The sequence below is a fragment of the Anser cygnoides genome, chromosome 19 (genome assembly GCF_040182565.1).
Source record: "Anser cygnoides isolate HZ-2024a breed goose chromosome 19, Taihu_goose_T2T_genome, whole genome shotgun sequence".
Taxonomy (NCBI): domain Eukaryota; kingdom Metazoa; phylum Chordata; class Aves; order Anseriformes; family Anatidae; genus Anser; species Anser cygnoides.
The window spans coordinates 4,806,247-4,830,838 of record NC_089891.1 but is presented as its reverse complement, the minus strand read 5'-3'; the positions used below and the strand labels follow the sequence as shown (position 1 = coordinate 4,830,838).

At 55.0% G+C, this 24,592-nt stretch overlaps 1 protein-coding gene across 1 annotated transcript in view; it reads left to right on the top strand.

Annotated features, from left to right (window-relative positions):
• MGAT5B (alpha-1,6-mannosylglycoprotein 6-beta-N-acetylglucosaminyltransferase B) overlaps positions 1–24,592 on the top strand; it is a 60,324-nt gene that overhangs the window by 26,378 nt on the left and 9,354 nt on the right. The window contains exons 4-14 of the mRNA XM_048064530.2: positions 4,204–4,316; positions 4,739–4,812; positions 5,905–6,075; positions 6,600–6,764; positions 7,447–7,616; positions 17,343–17,474; positions 18,429–18,562; positions 19,170–19,300; positions 20,611–20,766; positions 21,422–21,568; positions 22,886–23,002. Coding sequence (XP_047920487.1) covers positions 4,204–4,316; positions 4,739–4,812; positions 5,905–6,075; positions 6,600–6,764; positions 7,447–7,616; positions 17,343–17,474; positions 18,429–18,562; positions 19,170–19,300; positions 20,611–20,766; positions 21,422–21,568; positions 22,886–23,002 — 1,510 coding nt within the window. The remainder of the gene's footprint in view (positions 1–4,203; positions 4,317–4,738; positions 4,813–5,904; positions 6,076–6,599; positions 6,765–7,446; positions 7,617–17,342; positions 17,475–18,428; positions 18,563–19,169; positions 19,301–20,610; positions 20,767–21,421; positions 21,569–22,885; positions 23,003–24,592) is intronic.

The window sequence follows — 24,592 nt, the reverse complement described above, 5'->3', positions numbered from 1 at the left end:
TCAGCACCAGATTTCTGGGGATAAATCCAGGTTTACAACTCAAATAAACACAAAACGTGCGGCTGGTCCTCGTGAATGGGGCACCCAGCCAGCCCCCGCTGCAGCCCCTGTTGTGAGCCACGGTGCAGGGGACAGCGACCCGAAATCTGGGGAGAGCAGCAGCCAGCAGGCGATCTCCCTGCCCTAAGGGTTTTTTTTTCCTCTTTGTGCTTTTGGGTATGTGCGACCCCCTTGTAGGGGTTGTGCACAAGGATGTGGATGGAAGGTTTGCCATCGGTGCCCCTCGGGATTTGGGTTCCCTGTCCTGCGGTGTGGCTGGGCAGGTGCATTTTGTGCTCGCATGTCTCGTCTTCCTCGCTTCTTTGGGCAAAAAAAATCTTTAAAAAGGCAAATGACAGCACAGACATTGTCATGAACAAGTTGAAGTCCTTTGGTAAACGGCGCTGTACGAATGTTGCGTTTGTTAATGTATGATCTTCAAAACATCTGCTTTTCTCCATCTGTAGCGGTCCTCCAAAGTCACTGCTTTCACCAGTTAATAGCAAGAAATATAGGATGAGCAAACAAATATGCTTAGGGTTTGTATTATGAAGACAACACACAAATAGAAAGAGATTCATCTTTTCATAATGCCACTTTTTATAAAAGGCAATAAAAATACGGTACCTTGTAAAGGGATAAACAAGCTGAGTCTGAGCTGCTGCTGCAGGGTTGGGAGCAAGAGACAAAGTGAAGGGAACCAAATTAATGTATAAAAAAGTAAAGGAAAATTCAACCTCTGGCTACATTATATGGCAAATGATCTGCCTGTGGGGAAAGATACATCTTAATAGCAGTTTTTGAAATGAGATGAATACTGTATACAGTGCGTTATAAGCCACCGTGTGATCTGAATCGTAATCAACATGGGGAAGTATAAATCTGAAAATAATAAAGATGAAGTCAATATTGATGGTTAGAAGTAAAAGTACTGTATTTGCCGTAGTAAGTGGTTTTAAGGTCCCAGGGAAAAATTTCTTGTAGAAAACCTATAGTAATTTACTATAGTTTCAATAGCTGGCATAGCCCCAGCGCATTTCGATGGCATTTATATCGTCGCTAGAGAAAAATTAAAAAAGCAAGAAGGGAAGAAGGGGCCCGTTGCTGCTCCCCACGCAGCGGCGTTGCTGGTAAAGAGTTCTTCATCCTGCTGTGCTGGTGAGGGCTGCACCCACAGCCTGAGACCCCGCAGGGAGCAGGCTTTGTGGCACATTGAGCGTGTCCTGCCTGGTCCCTTCCAGGCACCGTCCTGCTCCAGCTACGTGCTGTGACTCTGCACACCCTGCTTCTCGTGCTGGGTAAACAGTCTGTGATCTTGCTGCTGTTTTTTGGATAACGAGCGACGTTTCTGTTCTGCTGAGCTGTCGTTTAGCAGAATGAGCCACTTACCTTGTCCTTCCCCGTGTCTCCGGGTGCTAAGAATAAGGTATCAAATTCTGACGAGCTGCAGGAAACCTCTTTGCCTTAGAGTTTTTGCCTTAGGTATTTTATTTTCTTGTCCTCTGCCCAGGTGACAAATCGCTTTAATGATTGGTGATGTAGCTTCTGCTTAACCTCTTTGTCGTCTCGTTAACGCGTTAAATGAAATTTGCTGCTCGAGCTGTGCCCTGGTGCCCGGCAGAGGAGGCAGCGGGATGGGTGCTGCACCCAAAGCCCTTGGAACCAGGTGCTCAAAGCGGGGGGGGGTTTGGAGGAGGCTGATTTGAAGAGTAAACGTGCAGGTGATGCTAGACTGAGCATGGTTTGGGATGTTTTCTGCAGTTATTCCTTCCTTTTAATATATAAAACATGCCAAGGACCACGCTGGACGTTTCAGCTCCAGAATAGCTGAAGGGAGCGAAATATTCCCTTGGCTTCTTGATCCGGGTCAGTTCAGTTTTCGTCTCCTCTCAGGTAACCCTCCCGCAGCTTGCGGGAAGCCCGGCGTGACGCGGCTGTCTTGTTTCGGAGAACTGCAAGCGCTGCTGACACGCCGTGATCAAACATACATCTTACATCAAAGCCTCGAAGCCTTTGTGTTCGGGGAAGCGCTGCAGCGTGCAGGAGCTGGGCGAGCAGAGAGGTGCTGGGCCAGACCTGGTGGCAGCGAGCAGGATTGGTGCTGGCTGCAGGGCTGAGCTGTTCATTTGGGGTGAAGATCCTGATTTTGTGTTTGGCAGCGCCAGTGCTTGGTCCTCGCTGACGTCTGGAGGTCGTCAGGGAGGAGATGGAGACCAAGGTTGCATTCAGCCTTTGGGGTCCTCCTGATTGCTGGGGGCTGGATTAGACCTGGCCGGCTGTTGGGACAACTTCTGGCTGCAGGTAGAGGTTGCACCGTGCCCTGATTTAGGCGCTCTGGAGCGGGGCTGCTGTGGCTGTGCCCATCCTTTTGCTTTGCTGTGAGTGCTGGAGAAACCTGAGGAGCATCCCTGCCGAGCCATCGTCCCCTTCCCGTTGTTAGAGCAGGAGGTTGGGCTCGTTGGCTGTAACTCTGGTAGTTCCGGAGTTGTTTGATCCTCACCTGCCCGTCCTAGCTTTTTAGTTTTTAGTCTGTGCGTGCTCATCACGTGCATGGACTGACCGTGGCTTCCTGGTGGAATAAAGCTTCCAAAAACCAGGGCTTTGAGAGCTTTCAGGGCTGGCTGAGTATTTCTGCCCTCAGACTGGGAGTGTTTTGTCTCCTCAGAGCCACGCTCACAAGCCAAGCTTGTCGCAGGTCATTTTTGTGTCTGTATTTTGCCAGGGTCTCATGAGGAATCTCCCTGTTTCAGCAGTTACAGCAGCTGGCAGGAGACCTGGGCTTTATTCTCTGCAAAAGGTTGGAAGTTACTTGGGGGCAATGGTGTCCTCTGCATTTAATTATTATTTCTTAAAAGCCTAAGATATGTTGCTCCCTGTAGAGGTATGCAGTTTGAGTATCGATGGTCATAAACCATGCCAGAAGGAAAAATGTGGGCTGCTTGCTGCTGGAGAATGGACTTTAAATCAACAGCCGGAGCAGTATCGGTTCATAAAACCAGGATTTTTTTAGCCTTGAGGACAGAGGTACTTTAAATCCCAGCCTTCAAGTTCAGTGATCCGCTGGAGAACAAGCATAAAACTTCAGGGGGAAGGACCTGATACCAGTACCTATTTCTGTGCCGGGAGTATTTGAGGTAGCCCTTTTGGTTTTGCTCCCTGCTTAGGACATTTCCTTGTATTACAACAATCTCAGCAGCAGTGGGAAGATCTCATGGCCCTGACGCTGCAGAAGGGGAAATTATTTTCCGTGATAACCGAGCTCGTCAGGGCATCGTTTGCAGTGGAAATGGCAAGCGAGGCATCGGAGGTGGAGATCCTGCCCCTCACCGAGAGAGGCAGGGCGCTGCTGCTAACGGATTGCATTTTCCTGCCCTTGTGTAAATTACGACGGGTTTTAATTGACATCGGGCGTTTTTGCAGTGCTGTCACTTGTGCCGCTCGGTGTGCTGTGTAGAGGAGTTTAATGGTGCTGCTTACCCAGGACGGCATTGATCGCGAGCCTTAGCTCGACAGCCACCACGTGCAGCAACTCATGCTGGTGGCATTTGATCTTCAGCCGTACCAGGAAGGTCCCTGTGTGCTCTGTGGGGGTGTGACACCATGCTCAAAGCTAGCTCAGGCTGTGCTGCCGATGGCCCTGTCCCCAAAGCTGTCCCCATAGCTGTCCCCCTGCCCCAAAGCCCTCATGCACCTCTCCTCACCAGGCTGAGTGGAAATCTGCTCGCCCGTCAGTGGTGGTTCGGGCCATCCACATGTCCTGCGTGCTTTGTGGTGTGGTTCTGTCCTTCACCATTCACTGTTTTTTTTAATCCTTTTGCTTGATTTTTGTTTCTTTTCTCCCCCCATCTTCCTGCATGCACTGCAAGACCAACAATTGCAGCAGAGGATTTTCAAACATAGCACGTTTGAAATAAGGAAAACAGATTTCTCCGGCATATTTAATACTTCCCCATGTAAAATGCATAGCTATATCTGTGTTTATGAGCACGCTGGAAAAAAAAATAGCAGAAAACGGATTTATGGAGTTTTAAAGCCTAATCTCTTTGAAGCCACTGAGCTCGGTGCCAAGCCTGTGCAGGACGAGGCGCTCCCGCGTGGCACCCCACAGCTCGGCTCTGCCTGGGTTTTGGGGATGTTTTCAGGGTGTCTCTGCTTTAATCCCAGGTTCCAACCAGCGGCCGGTTTGATGGAGAGGATCCAAGCTATCGCTCAAAACGTCTCGGACATCGCAATAAAAGTAGATCAGATTCTCCGGAACAGCCTCATGAGCGCAAAAAGTAAGTGTCCTGTGCACAGCTGGGCTCTGACACAGGCTCTGCAGGTGCAATAGGGAGATCCTGCCATGGAGAACTTGGTAAAAATGTAGGGTGGATGCTGATCTGAGGCCACCTAACCCACTCCAGTCTGCAAAAACCAAGGGGAGCACATGAAGCCCTTGGGCAGAGCTCCTGGCACTACTTGGGGCAGCTCAGTGTGGATGCAGCGCGCGGTTGCTGCATCTTTGACCTGAGTGTGGTTTCCAGGGCTCTCGCCTTGCTGTTGCAGCCAGGAAGAGGAGGGAACCCCCACTCCCTGGTCTCCGACAGCCCTAGTTTTCTCCTAAAAATCTCACCTCATGATGCCCGGGGGCTGCCAGCCCCATCCCATCCCCTCGCGTGGCTCCAGCCGGCGCTGCCTCACCCAACTCCTCTCTCCGCAGTGGGGGACGGCAGGAGGGACCAGTGCGAGGTGCCCAGGGACCCCAAGTACCCTGACTGCGCTGGGAAGGTGGAGGTGAGTCGGGGCTGACCCCAACTGGAAACTGCTGGGAAAGGCTTCAAGCAGCGGGGCTGGGGACCCAGGGGCTGGCAGGCAGCAGCAGGCTCAGCTCCCTGAGGCTGTCTCTCCCTGCCGGTATTTTCTGTGTTTAATGACAGAAGCAAGGCGAGGAGAAAGCACTGTCACATCTTCTTTAAATATCTGGAGCAGTGCCGGTGTCTGGGGAATAACCTCAGCGTGTCGCAGAAGAGCATCTTGTTAAGGTGGCAGGGACCTCGATCGCAAATACCACGTCCTGCCCGCCACGGCGCACTCCTTACACCTCAGCGCAGCCTGGCATTTGGCCTGGAGCACGATTGCTTTGTCAGAGAGCATATTTACACGAACTAATTAAAAGCATCTCCCTCTCCCCTCCCCTTCCCGGCCTCCTGCTTCCAAGCTCAGGATCCTGCAGGGCTGAGTCTCCCTGCAAAGACACTGAAGGGTATATTGAAATGACGCCGGGGCGTTGCGTTTTCCACCTCCCCTAGCACGAGGCACCCTTTCCGTCCACGATTGGAGCGAATTCGGGATGTAATTTAATTGTGGAAGGCTGTAATTCGATCTCCTGTCTGGGTGATTGGTGCATTTTACATAGCGGGCGCTGCGACCTGTCTCCCGAGGAGATTTGGTTTTGGAGTTGAATTAGGAAGAGGCTGGCAGGAGCCGGGCGGGGGGAATGATGAATGGGGGCTGCGGTCGCTGGTTGTTCTCCTGCACGTGAAATCCTTTTCGGGGATGGCTGCTGGATCTGCCTCCTCGCCCTGTTGTGTGCCTGGGGCTGTGAAATCGGCAGCCCTGGCACAGGGGATGAGAAGAAATTCCCGTAGTGCATTACCTAGGAGGTAATGACTCGGTCTGGGGGAAGAACGGGAACAGGTGGAAAAAAAAAAAAACACAAAAAAAGACAGACACCAAAAATAGCACAACCACCCCATCCTTTTTCTGCAGCTCTGCACCACTCGTCCCCCTGCCCTCGCCCCCAGCCCCAACGTGGCTCAGGGGGACGAGGACCGAGGGTCCTCGCGCCAGGGACGAGCCCCCCGTGTTTCTTTGCCCCCTTTGCAGTGGATGAGGGCCCGGTGGACCTCTGACCCCTGCTATGCATTTTTTGGCGTGGACGGCACCGAGTGCTCATTCCTCATCTACCTCAGCGAAGTTGAGTGGTTCTGCCCTCCCCTGCCCTGGAGGAACCAGACGGCGGCCGCCCCGTCCCCCCCACCGCCACCTCGCGCCCAGGTAAGGTCGGGGCCACGGGGGGATGCGATGGGCACGGGGCTGCTGCAATAAATGTCCCCCGGGCAGTCCCCAGCACCCATCCTGATGCCACCCGTGGGTTTTCTCCCACCCGGGGTGCCCTGAGGCTCAGGGTTTGGCACGTGGTGGAGTGCTGGTGTCACCTCGTGGCCGGGTGACACGAGGGGGATAGTTTGGCTGGGAAGGCACCTCGGATGCATGGTGTTAACCATGGTGCAAGGGGGGCTGGTTGGGGCTGCCCTGGGTACCCCCGTGCCACTGCCATCCCCAGGCATGGGCAGTCCAAGGGCTTTTTCTCACGTCCTTGACATCAAGAGCCGAGCTGAGAGGCAGCGAGAAGAGGAAGCAACCCCTAAAATCCTCCACTTCTCCCACCTGCCTTCTGCATCGGGTTTCCCAAGTGAAGCCACCCCTCTCCAGTTGGTTCTTGGGGGGGAAAAAATAAAAATCGGTACTTTTCTTGCAAGTGCCCAGCAGGCACAAAGCATCGCTCCCTTCTCCCGCAGGCAGCTTTCCGGAGCGACCTGGCTCGCCTGCTGGAGCTGGTGGGCACGGGCAAGGAGTCGCTCAGCTTCATGAAGAAAAGGATCCGGCACCTGGCCCAGCAGTGGCTGCGGGCGGCCCGGCGCCTCGAGCAGAAGCTGAAGGGTCGGCAAAGAGACCAGAAACACGTAGGAGCAGCTTGGGGAGGGGGGGGGTGTGGGTGTGGGAACGGGGACACGGAGTGTTCAGCTCCAGCAGCGGCAGGGCTACAGGGGCTGGGCTGTGTTCCTGTGGGTTTTCAGTCCTGCTCCGGCAGGGGGATTGGACTAGCTGATCTTTCGAGGCCCCTTCCAATCCCTAATATTCTGTGATTCCCAGCTGGGTGGCCTTGGCCATGGCTCTGTGTGCGCTCGGGACATCACAGGACAAGCTTGACCAAAATCTGGGCGGAATTTTGCAGCTGGATACCGCAATTTGGGGAGGGGGTGGCACAGCTCTTAGGAGTGCCAGAAGCTGTTGGCCCTCCTGTTGGCATTTTCCCTGTGCCCTCCCCTTGGTGTCCCTTTCTGCAGGGAGATTCATGCCCCGTCCATGGACAGCCCCTGCTGTGCAAGGGGAAAAAGGACCTGGTTTAAAGACGGAGAGAGCCCAGCTGCCGGGAGCCTCTAAATATTGGGTCTTTGCTAATTGGGCATAGATTGTTTGTCTTCACACCCGAGTGATTTCCCTGAGTAATTACAGCCTGCAGGAGGAGGTGGAGGGGGGGGGACGACCATCAGTCATTTTTGGCCAAAGCCTGTAAAAACCAAACTGCCCGATGGTGATAACACCTTTCCCGTTTGGCACTGACCCCTCTCCTCCTGTCCCCAGATCCTGGTTCACATCGGCTTCCTGACGGAGGAGTCGGGGGACGTTTTCAGCCCGCGGGTGCTGAAGGGGGGCCCGCTGGGCGAGATGGTGCAGTGGGCGGACATCCTGGCTGCCCTCTTCCTCCTGGGACACAGCCTGAGGGTGACGGTGTCGCTGAAGGAGCTGCAGAGGTGGGTGCCGTGGGTGCGCGATGCCCTCGGGCTCTGCACGGGCAGCGCCGGGGTCTTCTCTGAAATTATGAGATCTGCAAAGCTCAGGGCTGGCTTTTCCCTTGCCCATGGTCGGTGCAAGCTCTGGGTTGGTGCAGCCCAACAGTGTCATGGCTGGGGTCGATCCCATCTCTTCGGCGTCCCAGGGAGGTGGGAGAGATTGGTACAAATTTAAGGCTTTGCACCAGGGCTTTGCATGGGGCTGATCGCGTGGTCCTGGGGCTGGGTCTGAGCAACGTTAGTCCCTTGCTTTCAGCACACGGCACCTCCCACGTCCCTTCTGGCCCCCGTTCCCCAACAATGCTCTCTGGGGGCCGTGTGGCTGCAGGATGTCCCACAGGTCGGGGGCTCTTCCCTCCACACCATAGCGGGTACGCGGCTGCGCTCAGCCCCGGTGGCTTCCCCGGCGGTGTCTGAGCGGCGGCTGTGCTCCCTTCCTTCCTTCCTTCCTTCCCTCCCTCCCTTCCTGCTCGGCTGCGAGGCAGCTGAGTAAGGCTGCCAAAAATAACCCGTGTCCCTTGCGAGGGGGTGGCTGCCACCGAGGAGCCCTCCTTCGGAGGTCCTGGGGGTGGCTTTGGGGACCTGCGGGGGAATTTTGGGGCGCTTTCTGCGGTGTGCTGTGGGGAGAGACAGGGTGGGAGCGTGCAAACGACTGTGTCTGGCCACCCTAAGGGCCTGTCTGGGCAGTGCCCAGTCTCCAAGAGAGACCAATATTAAGTGGAAAAAGAAAAAAGAAGGTGATCATATAGGAGATGCCCAAGTGGGTGTGGGGCTCTGCTGCCACGCTCCTCTCTGCTGCTGAGGTTGAGTTATCACCGGGCTTCTCGCAAGGTTTCCTGGGCTCCTGCCAGAGATGTCAAGTTGGAGGGCAAGTGCCAATGAAAATGCAAACGAGGGCGGGATGTAAATGGAGAAAAGCCTGAAGTCGCCTCGTGGACTGGGAAGATTTGGGGCGATGCTTAAGCCAGCATCTGCCGCATAATGAGCTGTGCTGGGAAGGGAGTGCAAAAAATAAATAACAATCCTGGGGAAAAAAAAAAAGAAAAGAAAAGAAAAGAAAAAACCCAACCCAGTCCCTGCAGCATTCAGAATTAATGAACAGAATTAGCTCCCGAGTAATTAACTCCAAAAAATAATCCTGGTCCTGCTGCAAGATGCAGCAGCTTCTCAAGGAGGCACGGGCGCACATCACGGCCATCCCTGTGCTGTGCTGCGTGCTGAGCTGAATCGACGTGCTGAATTGGATCCGTGAGCTCCAGGACGGAGAAAGTTAATGGCTGGGAGGCTTTTGTTGTTGCTGCGTGGTCCTTGTTTGTGTTTTTTGATGGAGGGCCTCATGGTGGTTGTTTAATGAAGGGAAGGAGCTGGCTGAGGCTTCCCGGGGGTTGTGCAGGGTTTGCTTCCCCCTGCGAGCCGCCCTGGGGAGAGGCCCTGCAATGTTTCAGCTTTTTAAGAAGCGTAGGAGCTTTGGCACCACTTGGCCACGATGAAATCTGCTCTGGCTGTGTGGCTTTGGACCTATTCCCCCAGACATCTGGACGCACGGCTCCATCCCTCTTCCCCTCCACAGCTGGGGCGAGCGGGGCAGGAGCTGGGGCCGGAGCCGGGTCCCGCTTTGGAGACCCGTCCTGGTGCTGGCTGGGGCCCAGCTCGGTGCCTGATGACCTTTCAGAAAGCTCCCCGCTGCTGTGCCATGGAGGAGGGCTGAGATAAGCCCCCATGCTGCCGGGAGCAAGCGGGAGGCTTAACTGAACATGCGTGATTAATAACGAGCTGTGCTAGCCGTTAATCTTGCATGCTTAGCCAAGGCCCCGAGGGGGCTTTGCCGGCGGCTGCGGGCAGGGGATGCTGTGCAGAGAGCCAGGGATGTGCGAGGAGGGGGCTGCAGTGCTGGGACAGACCCAGGACCCTCCTTCTGCCCCCTCCTTACACGGTGTGCAAGGGAAAACTGGCTGCAGCCCACATCAGGAATGCGTTGTGATGCTTCTGTCCCTGTTCAGTCCCCCAGCTGGCTCTGCTGAGGACGGGCAGCAAAGCTAAAGCCACCCAGGTGGGGAAGGGGCAGCCCAAGTGCTCCAATTCCCTGTCCTGACCCCGTGCAGCCCCCTGGAGCAGCTCAGGGAGCTCACACGTGGCTTCAGGTGCCTCGGCTGAAGCCCCTCCAGCAGCACCGCCTTGCAGATTTTTGGGGTTCCCCTGGCTCACACCGCAGCATTGTGATCACCAGCTCAGCCCGCAGCCAGGATATCCAGCTTTGGGCTGGGTTTGGGGATATTTCGCTCCAGAAAAGTGAAATGTTGATTCCGATTTTTGTTTGTTTCTCTCTGGCACCCCCCTGCTCCTTTCGCAGCTCGGAGCTGTACCTGCTCCTGCCCAGCACGGCTTCGCGGAGCAAAGCCTGGTGCCCATACATTATTCAGCGTGGAATAACCTCTCTCCCCGTTTTTTTTTGCCTCTTCACGTTTCTGAGCTGATTTTTATACCTGTATTGATCATTGGCAAGGGATGGCTAAAAGGTTTGTGTGTGCACTCTTCAGCCAGCAGTTACCTGCCAGCTGCTCGTTACTGGTGTGTTTATCGATTGCAATGCAGCAGTGCCCGGAGGCGGTGGTCAGGATTGGGTCTAAAGTATGGGGATTGGGTAAACGGGAGGAAGAGAGAGTCCCTGGCCCCGAAAGGTGGCACCTGGTGGGCTGGCTGTGCAAAGGGATCTGGAGCACGGCCCAGGCCCTGGTGCGTTGCACGGTGCTCCGAGGCGGAGAGCAGCAGCGGCTAAACTGCAAATGGTGAAGCGCCTGGGTGCTGAGCTGGTCTTTCCCAGGTGCTTTGGGGATGAAAGCGAACCCGGAGCAGAGGATTTGCTGAGCCCAGCCCTGTTTTTGCATGGCCTGGTTCCAAAATGGGCTCCAGGAATCGATCAGGTTGCTCACCTTCGCAGGGGAGGCAGGAGGCCGTATCCCCACCTCGCTGCTGCGTGTCCTTCGCCACGTCCTTGAACTTCTCTGTCCCCATCACACCCGCCGTCTGTCTGTCTGTCTGTCCTGCCTGGGCTGCAGACACTTCTGGATCGGGCAGATCTTGTAGCTCGGTGCTGGCACTTCCCCGTGAGCTGCAGGGGCTGCCGAATTACCGCAACACACCAAATCCAGCCTCGCTTTTGCCCACCCTGGAGCTTCGAGACCTGCTAATCACGCTGCTGTGTCCTGCCAGAGGTTAATTTTTCTCCTGCTGCTGAACCAAAGGCAGCTGTTTGTCCTCTCCTGCGCTTCTCGTTGAGTTTGTTAGCTGCCTTCTGATGCGCCTTGCCAGGCTGGAGGTGAAACACGGGAGCAGAGCATCTCTGGGCACGTGTTGGCCGTGCTGCAACGCATCAGGAGAGGAGCAGGTAGGTTACGAGGTGTCCGAGTTGTGTGCTGTATATGCAGAGGCAACAGAGGGAGATGGCAGTGTTTTGAGCCCTGATTAGAGGAAGGAGACACCCCCAAATCCGAATATAAGCACTCGGTTCTTGCTTGAAGCCCCCCCGTGCTGCTTTGGTAGCCCAGCTGTGCTTGCAAGGAGATGCGAACCAGGCTCGCTGTGCGAGGCAGGGGAGGGGAGGGTTGTCTGCAGGACCTGAGCTGGGTTCCTAATGAGGCAGCTCGTCGGAGATGCTGGAAAATTACAAGGAACGCCTTTAGAGCAATGGCCGTGCCATCACAAACCCACGATCCTCACTGGGTGCACTCAGCTGAGCATCCCCCGCACCTCCGGGACACGGCAGGATGGGCACCGGGCTCCTGCCCCGTCCTCGGGTACCGGTGGGCATGGTCACATCAACACCTCTGGCTGCTTTTGGGGGCTGCTGGGGAAGGTTTCAGGAGCTGAGGGCAGTTCTGCACGCTGCTGAAGCGATGGGGAGTATCGATCTCGGCGGCGTTGAAAGGTGCTTTTGAAATCACCCCCTTGAAATTAACAGCTCATAAGGCAGGACAGAAAGTCGAAGAAAACAGGATTTGATGCCTCGCGGGGTCAGGGCTTTACAAAGTGTTCTCGGAGCTTAATTGCTCCGGTGTCAAGTCCTGGACTCAAAACACAGGCCCTGGCAGGGCACTTAATTTTAGGCACGTGCTTGTTCCCCTGCTGGCAGCCCTCCCCCTGGCGAGCAGCAGCGGCTGTGAGCCGTGGGGTGCAGGCGAGGAGCATCCCAACAAGTGGGGCACGGGCACGGGGCTCTGCTCGGCCCCGGGCTGCATCCCAGTGCTTGCAGCCAGCGCTGCCACCGCTCTCACCTCGCTGCCTGGCATCTACTTAATTAGAGCCGCAATTTTCCCGTGCTTTCCACGGTCACTGAGGTGTATTCAGGCTGCAAAAAGGGCCATTCGAATGGAAACGCGATGTCCAGATGAAGGCATTTCTAATTATTTTCTGGCAGATAAAAGCCATCTTTCTGCCTCGCATCTGTTCGCATGAAAACCAGCGCGGTGCCCGGGCTCCAGGCTTCACCTTCCCTCTCCAGCTGGCAAACACAGCCCTGGCATCGCGCGGGCGAGCCGGGGACTGCTCGTGCGGATGTCCAGCAGTGGCCGGACACGCACGCTGATGATGGCATGGCAAGGTCGTGGGACTTAGCAGCTCCATGCCATCGGGGATGAAATGCATTTTGTGTAGCAGCCGCTCTTCCCATTCCTTGAGACTGTGTTTCTGTAAGCGGGCTTTCGTGTCCGTGCTGGGGCACTGGGCTGGATGCTGCACGCCGTGGGAAAGCTGGGTGTTTTTATTATTATTTTTTTCCACCTGTAATTTAATCAGGGCATGTTTCCAGCAGGCACATCCTAGGTGATACAGCACCCAGGGGCCTGGGACATCAGTGGGTAGGAACCAGCTTTGCACTAGTGGCACCTGTGACAATTTGGCTGAAAATATCCTTTATTTTGAGCTGCTGCAGATGTTGCTGGGGCAGCAGGAGGCAGCCCGGCTGGGCGAGGTGTGCCCGGGCACTGCCACAATGAGAGCACCCCAGCTGCTCCCTGGGTTAGCCCAAACATTTCTTTACCTTTCCTGGGAACTTTCTTGGTTATTTGCTGAATTTCTGACCGGGAAGAGCCGTTCTCTCTGCCAGCATGTTTCCAAACACAGGTAATTTTCTGCAGTTCATTTAACTTGGCACTGAACCCTGTGGGAGCCGTTCAGAGCAAGCTGGGCTGAAATCAGCGGCTTTGCACCCTCTGCACTTCTCCAGGGTTCAGCTCTGCCCAGGTCGGGCAGCTCTTCTGGCTTCTCCTGGCCAATTCCAGCTGGGAAATGCCACAAGTGCTGCTCCCGTTAACTCAGCATCTCCCTGCTCGGAGCTTTGCTGGCGGCTCCCACGTGGGGAGCGGGGATGGAGCCGCCTCGGAGCGGCGAGGAGCGACGGGGAGGGATCTCTGCCACCTCGGAGGGCTCCATCCCGTAGGAGAGGAAGGTGCATAAATTAGCTCGAATTACCGAGCTGTTAAATTGCACTCCTTCGTGAAATATGTTTATTTTGTCGCCAAATGAGGACTCGCTAAGCTGGCTTCTTTGCCTTTGCAGAAACTTCTGCTTTAATCACGTAGAGGTTATCGTAACCTTGGTAATCACGGCATAATTTAGAAAGGTGAGAGGAGTGCTGCCTCCTGCCACGATGGGAAAGCGGGGTGTTGTTGAACCTCAGAAGAAAATACGATTGCTGGCCTCCCTCCCCCAGCTGGGCTGCAGCACACAACCACAGGCCAGGAAAAGAGTCTGGATGCCGGCGGCACAGGGCAGGTGTACGAAATTTGCAGGTGGCTTAACAAAGAGTCCTGTAATTGCTGGAAACCCCTGGCTTCTGAGGTCATCTCCTCCCTTCTGGCAGGAGGAAGAGCAGGGAGCAGAGGCCACGCAGCGGGGCGCGCATCTCACAGCCTCTGTTTTGCTCTTCAAATCGCTGGTGACGGAGCTGTCCCAGGGGCCAGCACTGTGCTTGGGCTGTCTCCAGCACCCTTTGTCCCTCGGGTAGTTCCCTGTGCCTCTGCAAACAGGGAGCAGAAAGGGCACGAGCCCTTCTGCGGTCCCCCTGCCGCAGCCCAGCTCGCTGATGCCAGCAGATGCGGGCAGAGAGGGTGCAGTCGGATACAACGTGGGATATCGGCCTGGGCTGGCAGCAGGTTCCCATGAGAGCTATTTACTGCTGGACTTCTCAGCCTCAGGAGCGATGACTTGGAAGGAAAGGTTGGGTTAATTTGAAAATAGGTCAACGGGATGTGAAGATAAGCCCGCAGTCATCTGAATTCAGACAGCCTGCCCCGCGCTCGGGAAGGGAACGCGTCCCCCGGTTGATTGAAGTACCTACAAGGGGAAAATAGCAGGACAAGAAGCTGCTGTAGATTTATTCTGGAGTGGGCACAGCTGGTGGAGGCAGCTGGCGGAGGGGGAAGCTCGGTGCTCGTGTCTGCCGGCATCGGAGGCGATGTGAGCCCTCGTGGGAAGCAAGAGCTGAGGAAGCCGGCCGTGGGGATGCGCCGGGCATCTCGGAGGGGAGGTTTCTCCAGGAGCAGGACTGGGATCGAGGGTTTCTTGAAAACAAATCTCCTGGCTGAGCTTGCTGAGAAAAAAAGGCGTTTGTGCTCATCAATTTTATTTGCGTAATTTCAAGCGCCATTAATGGTACACGGCACGAGGAAAAATCGCGGAAATTTCACTCCAACCATGAGTGAAATTGGGTTTAGTAGAAAATTAGTTGACTTAACTGGCAAATGATGAAAGCTTGAATAAAGAATGTTTAAATAAGGAGGAACGGGGGAAAAAAAGTCCCACCACCTAGGAGGTGCGGCCTGCATTTCCATGATTGGAATATTAAAATCAGCGGTTCAGAAGTGCTTAGGAAGGATAAGTAAGTGAGAGAGAGACGCTCTGCTTCAAAGCCACCAGCCCTGCCTTCAGATTCCTTCCTGACTCGGAGCACGAGTGGACGTGGTAAAGTCACAGACCTTTGGAGAGAGGTGTCAGGGCTGGGCTGGCCCTGTGGCACGTACCCAGGGGGAAGTTTGCAGAGGCTTCGGCACGAGCTGCACTGCCTGCAGCCTCCCGCAGCCCCTTGTCAAGCCCGTTCAGGGCTTTGTTCAAATCCTGGATGATTCTGAAACAAGGGTGCTTGTGTGAGGCGTCCGAGCCTGTGGCATCTAGCTTGGATGCATCTCACAAGCAGCCTCATTACAGAATGTATGGTGTGTACGTGCTGGAAGAAAAGTGGAAAAATTGAAAAGATCTGGTTTGGTTAAATGCAAGGTTTGCTTGGCTCCGTGGCTGTGCACATTGGTGCAAGCCAGCACTGCTGCCAGGCTCTGGGCAGGGGTGCCTGCAGCCAAAACTCAGGGCTGGGTTGAAGAGCAGAGGTGCAGAGGGCTGGGGGGGCTCGGGGAAAGGCACGGCACGGTTTCCATAACTCCTAAATACACATCGCTTGGTGCCCGAGGCAGAAGCAGCGTGTAGGCAAGCAAACGTGGCATTTACTATTGCATCTCTATAAAATCCTGGGGATTTTTAGTGGCTTTAAAATTCCCTTTCTCCCTGGCGCAGAGAGCAGCCAGGCTGTGCCCTGTTGCTCCAGCCGGGTGCTCCACTTGCAGCCTGTCCCCAGCCCGAGCTCAGCTCCGGGACCGCATCCTGCCCAAACTGGGGGGCACTGGGCCAGCATCCCCTGCCGGGAGCAAGCATCCCTGCCTCTGTGAGGCCGGGTCACCTTGCTGCCCTGTTTATCTCATTGAGGTGGCTCGTGGAGGTGAGAGCCTTTCTAGTCCTGCCATCTTCCCAATCTGCTGCGTCGTGTAAAATCGCCCATAAAAGTGATAAAAGTGCCTCTTGTTTCCCCTGCGGCTGACCCGGCCGCTCTGCCCGGAGCTGATGCTGATATTCCTTGTGACAGGAGCAGTGAAGCAGCTGCAGACGCAGCTCTTTGCCTTAAATTGAAAATCTGTGTTTTTCCTGGCTTGGGCGAGCGGTGTGATTCTGTGGTTACTCACTTTCTGGAGTCGCAGGAGTGTTCAGAAGTTTGGGACAGCCCTGGTAGGGCTGCAGGGGGGATGCTCATTTTTGGAAGGAGAAACCTAGAGAAATTAAGAGAACCCATAAGAGAGGTCATGTAGAGTGAAGGCTTCAAAGCCTGGACATATAAATACCACCTGGGTCTTTTATTCCTAAGAAAAGGGAAAATACCTATAGGGATGGGTGGGGTAAATTCCCATTAGGAGTTAGCGAGGATCCCAGAAGAAAACAAAGCCAGACATCTCAGCAGTCAGGAGCCAAGGGCAGGGTTTCCAATGGTGCTGGGCTCAGCTTTGCAAAATACAACAAGTATTTCCCCCCCGATAGAAGAACTGAGGCAGAACGGGGGCTGCAGCGTGGTGGGAGTGGGGCAGGACCCGGCTGGGCCAAATGGCCCCAGCATTTTTTTTAATTTTTATTTTTTTGTGGATGTTTTTGTTTCACAGTGATGGAGGAGTCAGTGTTTAGGAGGAAAAAGGCACAAGAACATTGCCACTGAGGGGCGGATCGCTTGTATTTCTGAGCAAACTGGCACTCTGAAATCACACGTACATGTTGCAAGGATTTTTGAGAAACCTGCTGAAGTTGGAAGGTGTCACATATTTTTTTTTTCTGAGGAGGAAACGTGGTCCAGACAAGCAGATGGGCTGTCAGGCTGACTTCAGCGGTACACTTAATGGAACAGCTTTGGGGAGAGGGATTCATCAGTTCACAGAGGTAATTGAAAATGGAAGGAGACATGCCGCAGGTTTACCAGCCATGTATCATGCCAGATTAATCACATTGCACGTTGGCGGCAAGGTAACTGATGATCTCGATAAAGAGATTGCAGTCGATCTAGTTTATCTGGGTTTTCAGAACGCACCTTATCCGCTGCAGGAGGGAAGAGGGGCTGAGAAGCGTTATTTTAAGGAACTGGCTGAAAGTCCCTGGCAATGGCACCGAATGAGACCCCTGGTCCGACTGCCCTGGCTGTATTGAGCTGTTCCACGAATGGGGCAAAATGTCAGAAATAGTAATAAGTGTACCCAAAATTCAGGGGCAGGCAGAGGAGAATGTGAGGGTCCTGTGGGATGTGGTCAGTACCTGTAAGGGCTGGAGAGATCTGCACGGGATGGATTTGGGACTGGTGACCAAGCTGGAGGCCTTGGGGGCACAGAGGGTGGAAAGGATGCGGTTGTGCAAGTCTGTTGGTGCTGATGTGATCGCCAACAAAGCAAACAAAACCTGGTGTCAGCATGAGGCCAGTCCTGTAGGGCCAGGGCAGCACGTGTGTCGGACGAGATGCTGGTGAGCTCTTGCTTCTTGCTCTGCAAAAGCTTCATCATCCGTGTGTGCTTGGTAGGGACTTGGCTGGAGAATGTGTGAAGATGGGGAGGAACCAGGACTCCCCCAAACTACTGATTTTTTGGCCCAGGAATGAAAGCTGGGCAGAGAAGTGCTATTTTCCTGCCTTTCCAAGCACTGAGAGAGGAGCTCCAGCCTCACCTTGCATAGGGAGCTCTGCTTGGGGACAGATGGGGGGACAAGGCTGTCCCCGAGTCCCCAGGGCACAAGGACAACGTGGAGAGCACGGAGCTGGCTGATGACCCTTCCTAAAGCCCTGTGAGGGATGTGCACGTGTGTTGTTTGGAGCTGATGGCTCCTCCTGGTTCTCTCCAGCAATTTAGGGGTGCCTCCAGGACGGGGAAACTGTCCCTTGACGAACCCTTTGCCTTTTGACCTGATTTACACCGACTACCACGGTCTTCAACAGATGAAGCAGCACATGGGGCTCTCCTTTAAGAAATACAGGTAAGCAAACCCCTTCTTTCTCCAGCCTTCCTAAATTAGCAAGCAAAGGCGGGTGCTGATGACCTCAAAGGACAACGGGCGACAAGAGATGCTGCAAAACTCATCGTTACCCAGCTGCTGCACCACAGGGGCTGAGCTGTGGGGCCTCCATCACCACTTCTGCCCCCAGCCCAGCTCTGCCCCGCTCTGGGGCAGCCGAAGCCCTGTCGGGGCAGCCTCCCCTCCCCAGGAGCCACTGGCCTCATCCAGGCAGTTTCCCCCTTTGATGGCAGCTCGGATTTTTGCCTGGCTTTACCAGCTGCCACCGTGCTGCAGCCCCTGCTGCAGTGACACGAGGGGGTCTGCTCGCTCCAGAGCCTCACGTATTTGAAACAAAACCTCGTTAGAAGAGTCTGAACTGGGAGAAAAACCCACAACCTTATGGATGTCTGCGGCATGTGTGTGCCTCCAAGCTGCAAGCCTGCAGGCATGGGTTGCTGTGCCACAAAGGGAGCGGGAGCCTTTTGTGTCTGTGAGAAGCAGAGCCCTGGCCCTGGCTCCTTCAGCTTCAAGACAAATGTCATCATCCCCTGGTATATCACCAGGCAGGAAAATATGCGATTTAATTTAGTGCTGATAGTCCTGCTATTTATTATGTTTTCTCCCATCTCTTCCACTATCCCACACAATTTTATTAGAGAGAAAAATGACAAGCAATGTTATTGCTTTTATTATAAATGCATTTGCTCTCACATTCAGCTTGTTTTTCTCTTCCCCGGCTCGATGTTTCCCTTCTCTCCTCAGTCTTGTGCTAGTAATGCCTGCCTCAGCATTCCTGGGATATTGGGAAAAGCATTAACAAGTCTTCAGGATGTGCATCATCCTGGAAAACAACGGGGAGGGAAAGCCCCGGGGTGGGAAATCGCTCCTTAGGCAGGTGTGGGGATGTGACCATGGTCCTGTCTCCTCTCCCAGGTGCCGCGTCCGAGTCATCGATACCTTTGGGACGGAGCCAGCCTACAACCACGAGGAGTACGCCACGCTGCGCGGCTTCCGCACCAACTGGGGCTACTGGAACCTGCACCCCTCCCAGTTCATGACCATGTTCCGTAAGCTGGGGACAGGGACACACGGGGGCAATTTTGGGGGCTCGTAGGTGCCCCGGGAGCAGCTCTGGCCTCCTTTAGAAGGTGCTGCAGGGATGGTGCCGTCCTCCCCATCTGAGATCCTGCTCCCCGAGGCGTGCAGGCGGGCGCTGAGCCCATCGCGGGGCACCGCAGCTCCCGGCGCCTCTCCTGCTGTAGGAATGTGAGATGGAGGAGAGGTGGCTCCAGCAGGCAAACGCAGGGCAGTTGGGTTTGCAGAGCACGGTTTTACCTCGGCTGGGATTTTTGAGGCAGGAGGAAGCCCGGGGGTCGGATTTACCTGATAAGCCATGCTGTGGAAGGGAGCTGTGCTCGTCTGAGCCGAGCCTAGTGACCCCTTGGGTGCTTGGTGACTCAAACATTGCCTTTTCCTGGCTGGATGAAACCCATTTAACAGCCTTAAAAATGCCTGACATTTTAAAGAGCCCCTCAAGCAGGTGCAAAGCCTTTATTTTTAGAGGTGTCTCCTGGGATTTCACATTATTTTACCTCCAAGCTCCCTCAAGGTGCTGGAGCCGGGCTCATCCAGCCCCAAGAGGTCCGAGCCACGTCCCTCTTTTGGTGTCCGCAGCTCACACCCCCGACAACTCCTTCATGGGCTTCGTGTCGGAGGAGCTCAACAAGACGGAGAGGCAGCTCATCAAGTCCAACAAAGTGGGCAGCATGGCGGTGGTGTACGGGAAGGAGGCCAGCATCTGGAAGGTGCGTGTCCTCGGGTGCTGGGGCCACCACTTTCCACGCATCCATAAAAAAACATCCTTTTCCCGTTCGTAGGGGGTACCGAGCTCTTGGTACTGGCTCTGCCTCTCCCCCTCTCTCTTCCAGAGTTGTTTTTCCTTCCAGGGCTTGAAAACAAGGAGCTAACTCTTGATTTTGTGTTTTTTTTTGTTTTCTTCCCCACCACCACCACTTTGCGCACCACTGGGGATGTTCCAGCTGCAGGTACGGTGCTGCACCCCGCCGCTGTCCCGCGTTAGCTCTGTGCATCGGTTTGAGGGGGGAAAACGTTGTGTTTGCCTCTTGTTTGCCCCCAGGTGGATGGGGGGGGTGTGCATCTGCTCCTTTAATCCAGAATTCACAAGTAATATCCAATTCCCCAACTACACATTGGGGTTAGATTATGCTCAGCGGAGCTGGATCTGGTTCTCCCCACCAGTGATGCTCAGCGGTGTTTTACCCCCATCTCCCCGAGCCCTTTGTGGCCAGGATTGCACCCCGCAGCCTTGTCTCACCAGGAATTGCTGCTTGGCTTCCTTCCTCTGTATGCAGCTCTGGTTTTTAGCCTTAGAGTAGTCCAGGACTACGTGGCTGAGTGCAGAAATGCCATGTTCAGAGAGGCTTTAAGGCAACGTGTGGAGTTTTCTCAAATTCCTCATTTATACCTCCTGATTCCCTCCCAGTCTGCTCCTTAGGGGCCTATCGCAGCCCTGGAATAAGCTGAAAGTACAGCATCCAAAGTATGGTCCCTTTGTGTTTCTCCAAGCACAAAAAAAAAATATCTGCAGCAGAGAAATTGTTAAAATGGAAGGCTGCTTCGGAGGGCAAAAGCTAGAAAGCCTCTAAAAGAAGAAAAATGATGACCCTCTTGATTTTCCAGGTAGTAAAACAGGCTGAGGGATTAAACCCAAGTGAGAACATCCTGGGGACTTGTTACGTGGAATGAGAGGCCATTAACAAGCCCCGGCTTTGCAAACCTCCCCCTGCCTCCACTCATCTGTAATTCAGCAGCTCCGGCACTAAAGCTGCCCGCAGAAGCTGCGGGGAAAGCCGGGCTTGGGGTGCTGGCGTTCGTGGCATGTTTCGGGGTGATGGATTTTGGGGATCCCCTCCCCTATATATGTGTCTTGAGGGATCGGGGGGGAGGAGAGGGTACAAGTTTTGCCCTTCCTGAAAGGGTTGGGGGTGGGTTTGGTGGTTTGAGTGTTCCAGGTGAGTGGTTTCAGAATGAAATCTCACCCATCCCAGGGGTTTGGGGGGTCAGCCCCCCAAATTCTTGCGTCACTCCTCCGCAGGGCAAGGAGAGGTTCCTGGCCATCCTCAACAAGTACATGGAGATCCACGGCACGGTGTACTACGAGACGCAGAGGCCGCCGGAGGTGCCGGCCTTCGTGAAGAACCACGGGCTGCTGCCGCAGCACGAGTTCCAGCAGCTGCTGCGGAAGGCGAAGGTGGGCCACCCTCGAGGTCTCTGCCGCGGCCCCTCATTAAGCAGGCCTTGAGAAACGAGCTCTAATTAAAGGAGAGGGCGGCAGGGGGAGAGCCCCGTGTCTGCTCGCCTCCCAGGCTCGCTGTCAGCAGGGCTAATTACCCAGGAGCAGGGCAGAGCACCTAATTTCAACTCGAGACGTGTCTGACGAGTTTCTCCTCCTCGCAGACGGAGTGCAAAGTTTCTTGATTAATTAATTTCTCGCTCGGGCTTTTTTTCTTCTTTTTCTTCTTCCCGTCGCCTCGATAAAAAGAAATGGGAATCTCAGAGCAAGGTGCAGGGTGCTGGCACAGTGTCCCTGGTTCCCCAAGCAAAGCAGCATTTTTCCATGCAGGACCGCAGTGGTTGCAGCCACTCTGGGTGATCTCTACAGCTCCCACTGATGCAAACACCCCGTTGTCTTGTACCAGTGGGCTGTGAGCCACAGAGCATCCATCTGACCGTGGGGATGGTTTTTAACACATTTTAGCTATTGGGTGTTGAACCACGTGGAGCTGCCATAGCGGCTCCGTAGCAGCACAGGATGCTGGTGGGCTATTCAGGAGTCTTTCCATGGGGCTGGCGTGCCAGAGACCAGGGCAGCGTTAGCTCACATTGCCCGGGTTTGCTCCTTGCAGCTCTTCATCGGCTTTGGGTTCCCCTACGAGGGCCCTGCCCCGCTGGAGGCAATCGCCAACGGCTGCGTGTTCCTGCAGGCGCGCTTCAACCCCCCGCACAGCTCCCTCAACCACGAGTTCTTCCGCGGGAAGCCAACGTCGAGAGAGGCAAGTGTACAGCATCGTACTCAGCCAGCCCAGGGAAAAAACGGTGCTAAACTGGGATTTTTTGGAGAGGTTTCCTCCAAACCCTCAGGTGCAGAAATATCCAGAGTGTTTGGATGGAAAGGGCCCTGCTGGGGGTCGCAAAGGAGAGCGTGGTGTGGGAGATGCTTGCAGACCCCAAAACCCCGTGCCGATTCCCTTCTGGTCGGGGCAGATCCATGCACACCTCTCCTGGACAGGGTCTGGTGCTCCCCTGCAGCCCAGTACTCCCCCCTCGTTCTGCAAAACGAGAAGGGTGCCAGGACCTCAGCATTGCTGCAGGGGGATGAAATCCCTCCCGGGCCTGCCTGTCGCTGGGAATTCAATCTGAGCGAAGCAGGAACTCTTTAAAAGTTAAAGGGTTGAGAAAATTGCCTCTTTCATTATTAATGAAGTGGATAACGCAGCGCTCGCTCCCCACGCTCAGCCTGGGAGTGGTTGTCGTGTGCCCGGTGGCTGTGCCACTCTGTCCCCAATCATGCCTGTCCCCACCGGCTGCTGGGGCTGTGAAATGCCCCAGGGTGGTCACACAGGGGAGGGGAAGGAGTTTTGGCAATCTGCTGGGGAAAAAAAAAGGAAGGGAGAGAAAACTGGGGAGGAAACTGAGGAGTGAGCGTGGCTCTCCTCCTCTCCCTGGCAGGTTTTCCTGCTTTGCGGTGCTCCCCAAAAAAGCTCAGCATCCTCTCTCTTCCTGTCCCACAGGGAGATTTTGGGCTCTGGCTGCCTTTCAGCAATGTGGGGCTAGAAAGGCAGTGTCAGAGATTTAAATAAAAGAGGCACGTTCCCCAAAAATTGCCTGGTGGGAGGTGGGTGGCGGTGGGGTACCAACACGTGGTTTTCTGCAACATTGGGGCAAAGCAGCTGCCAGCACCGCCTTCGGTGGGGATGGATTTTGTCTCTGACCTGTTTCTGGAGCTGGCAAACCTGAGAGATGTGGCTGTTTTGCCTCTCCGCTCCCACGAATGGTTCAGGTCAAGGTGAGGTTTTACCCGAGTTATGGGGATGGGGACATTTGGAGCTGCTCGGCACTTTTGGCACTGATGGGAACGTTGCATCCCAACCCAGCGGGAATTTTAGGGCATCAGCCTAACGCTGGGGAGCAGCTGGGCTCGGAGGAGCTGCTCTCTTCCCAGCACATCTCCATGTGCAGTGGTTTAAAACCAAACGCGGCTGAGCTGGCTGCAGTCTGCTCCTCTCCGCTGGTGCGGCTGCGGGTGCTAGACAGCAGCGCTGCTTCTGGCAGGGACTGCAAAAAAACCATCTCATGTTGTTGCGTTGTAGGTGTCCTCCCAGCACCCATACGCCGAGGACTTCATTGGGAAGCCCCACGTGTGGACTGTCGACTACAATAACTCCGAGGAGTTCGAAGCTGCCATCAAAGCAATCATGAGGACCCAGGTGAGTCTCGGAGAAAGGGCTGGGGTGATCACCAGTGGTTTGTAGGATTTAGAGCAGCGGTGGTGCTGGTGGCTGGCTCTCCCTTTCGAGCACGAGGTGCTTTTCCCTCCTGGCTTCCCCTCTGGGATTATTTGCATGTGCAAGGCAGCAGCCCTGACCTCCTGCAGCCTGCTCCCTCTGCGGCTGCAGGGCAGCTCGCGGTGCTGCTTGTGGTGGTGCGGGTCTGATGGAGCCAGGCGGTGCTGGGGTGAGGGAGATGAGGTTTGGGACCAGGGGGTGGCTGGAGATGCACAGCAGTGGTGTTACTTGGCATCAAGCAGGGAAACCCAGAGAGCATCTCCCTGGGAGCTGCAGCCCTCTGCGCCTGCTGTTCCCCCATTCAGCTCTTTGTTGGGGTCAAGCAGGTCGATAGGAACAGCCCCAGGATTAGCCTCTGTAAAGGACGAAGGGCAGGAAAGAGAGAGGGGAGCACGAGGGGTCCTGCAGGAAGGCAGAGCCCCCACTGCAGCGGCACTGAACCACACTGCTGCAATTATTTGCCTCCTGAGCTGGGGCTGGAGCCTTTCCGAATTCATAAAGTTGGTTTTCCTGGAGGGGGAGAAGTGCTGGTCTCCGATCGCTCGCGACTTGCTTTGATTACAATGAACCATCCCCTTGTGATAACGATGTGCTGCTGAGATGAGGCTCGGCATTGGGGCCCCCGGGGTGGGATTTTGGAGGGTGCTGGGGGTGATGCTGGCCAGGGGGTGACCGCAGGCTTTGCAGGTCCCCTGCGTGTTGGCGAGGTCACCAGCAGAAACGTGTGTCTTTGCTCCTCCTGGCTTAACACAAAGCAGACAGACGTGCTGGTAAAAATCCAAGAAATCCAGCCTCTTGGTCTTACCAGGGCTGAAAACACAGGAAAGGTCCCTGTCATCGCTGCCTGTCCCTGCACGAGAGGCACCAGTGCCTGTGCCAGCCTGGGGACCTCGGCCAGCCAACGCAGTCACTGCCCGGCTCTGTCACCGTGTCACCGCAGCCACCGGTGACCGTCACGGCTCTTCATCTCCCTCATTTTCCCTAAGAGTCTGCAAAGAAGGAACAAAACCGACTTAGGAAAACATTTTGTCCTTTTGCGCATGCATTACGGGATCTCGATTAAAATGAAATTAAAAATAATTCCATCCCTGCTGCCGTGCCGCCGGGCCAGCTGTCGGCGTGCGCCAGCGGCAGCGAGCGACCCGGCGCCATCTGCTCGGGGAGATGCTCGAGGGTGTGCAGGAGAGGGGGAGAGGCGTTGGAGAAAGAAAATAGAGGTGTCCGGGGCTGCCCTGCCATCAGGGGCATAAAACAAGGGAGAATTAGAATGAAGTGTGGAGGAAATGTTGGCTTTTTGGGGTGACCCGGTCCCTGGGCAGCTGTGTCATGTTGAAATATGGATTGAAAATGGACCGGGTAATTTAGAAGTTTAATGGCAAGTCCAGGATTTAAAAATTAAAAAAAAAAAGGATTTGGGGAAGTTCTGCTGCAGGCTGATGAGTTGATGAGTTCCCATCACCAGTTCTCTCCCCGTTCCCACGTCAGCTGTTCATGCAAATGCAGTTGCGGTGC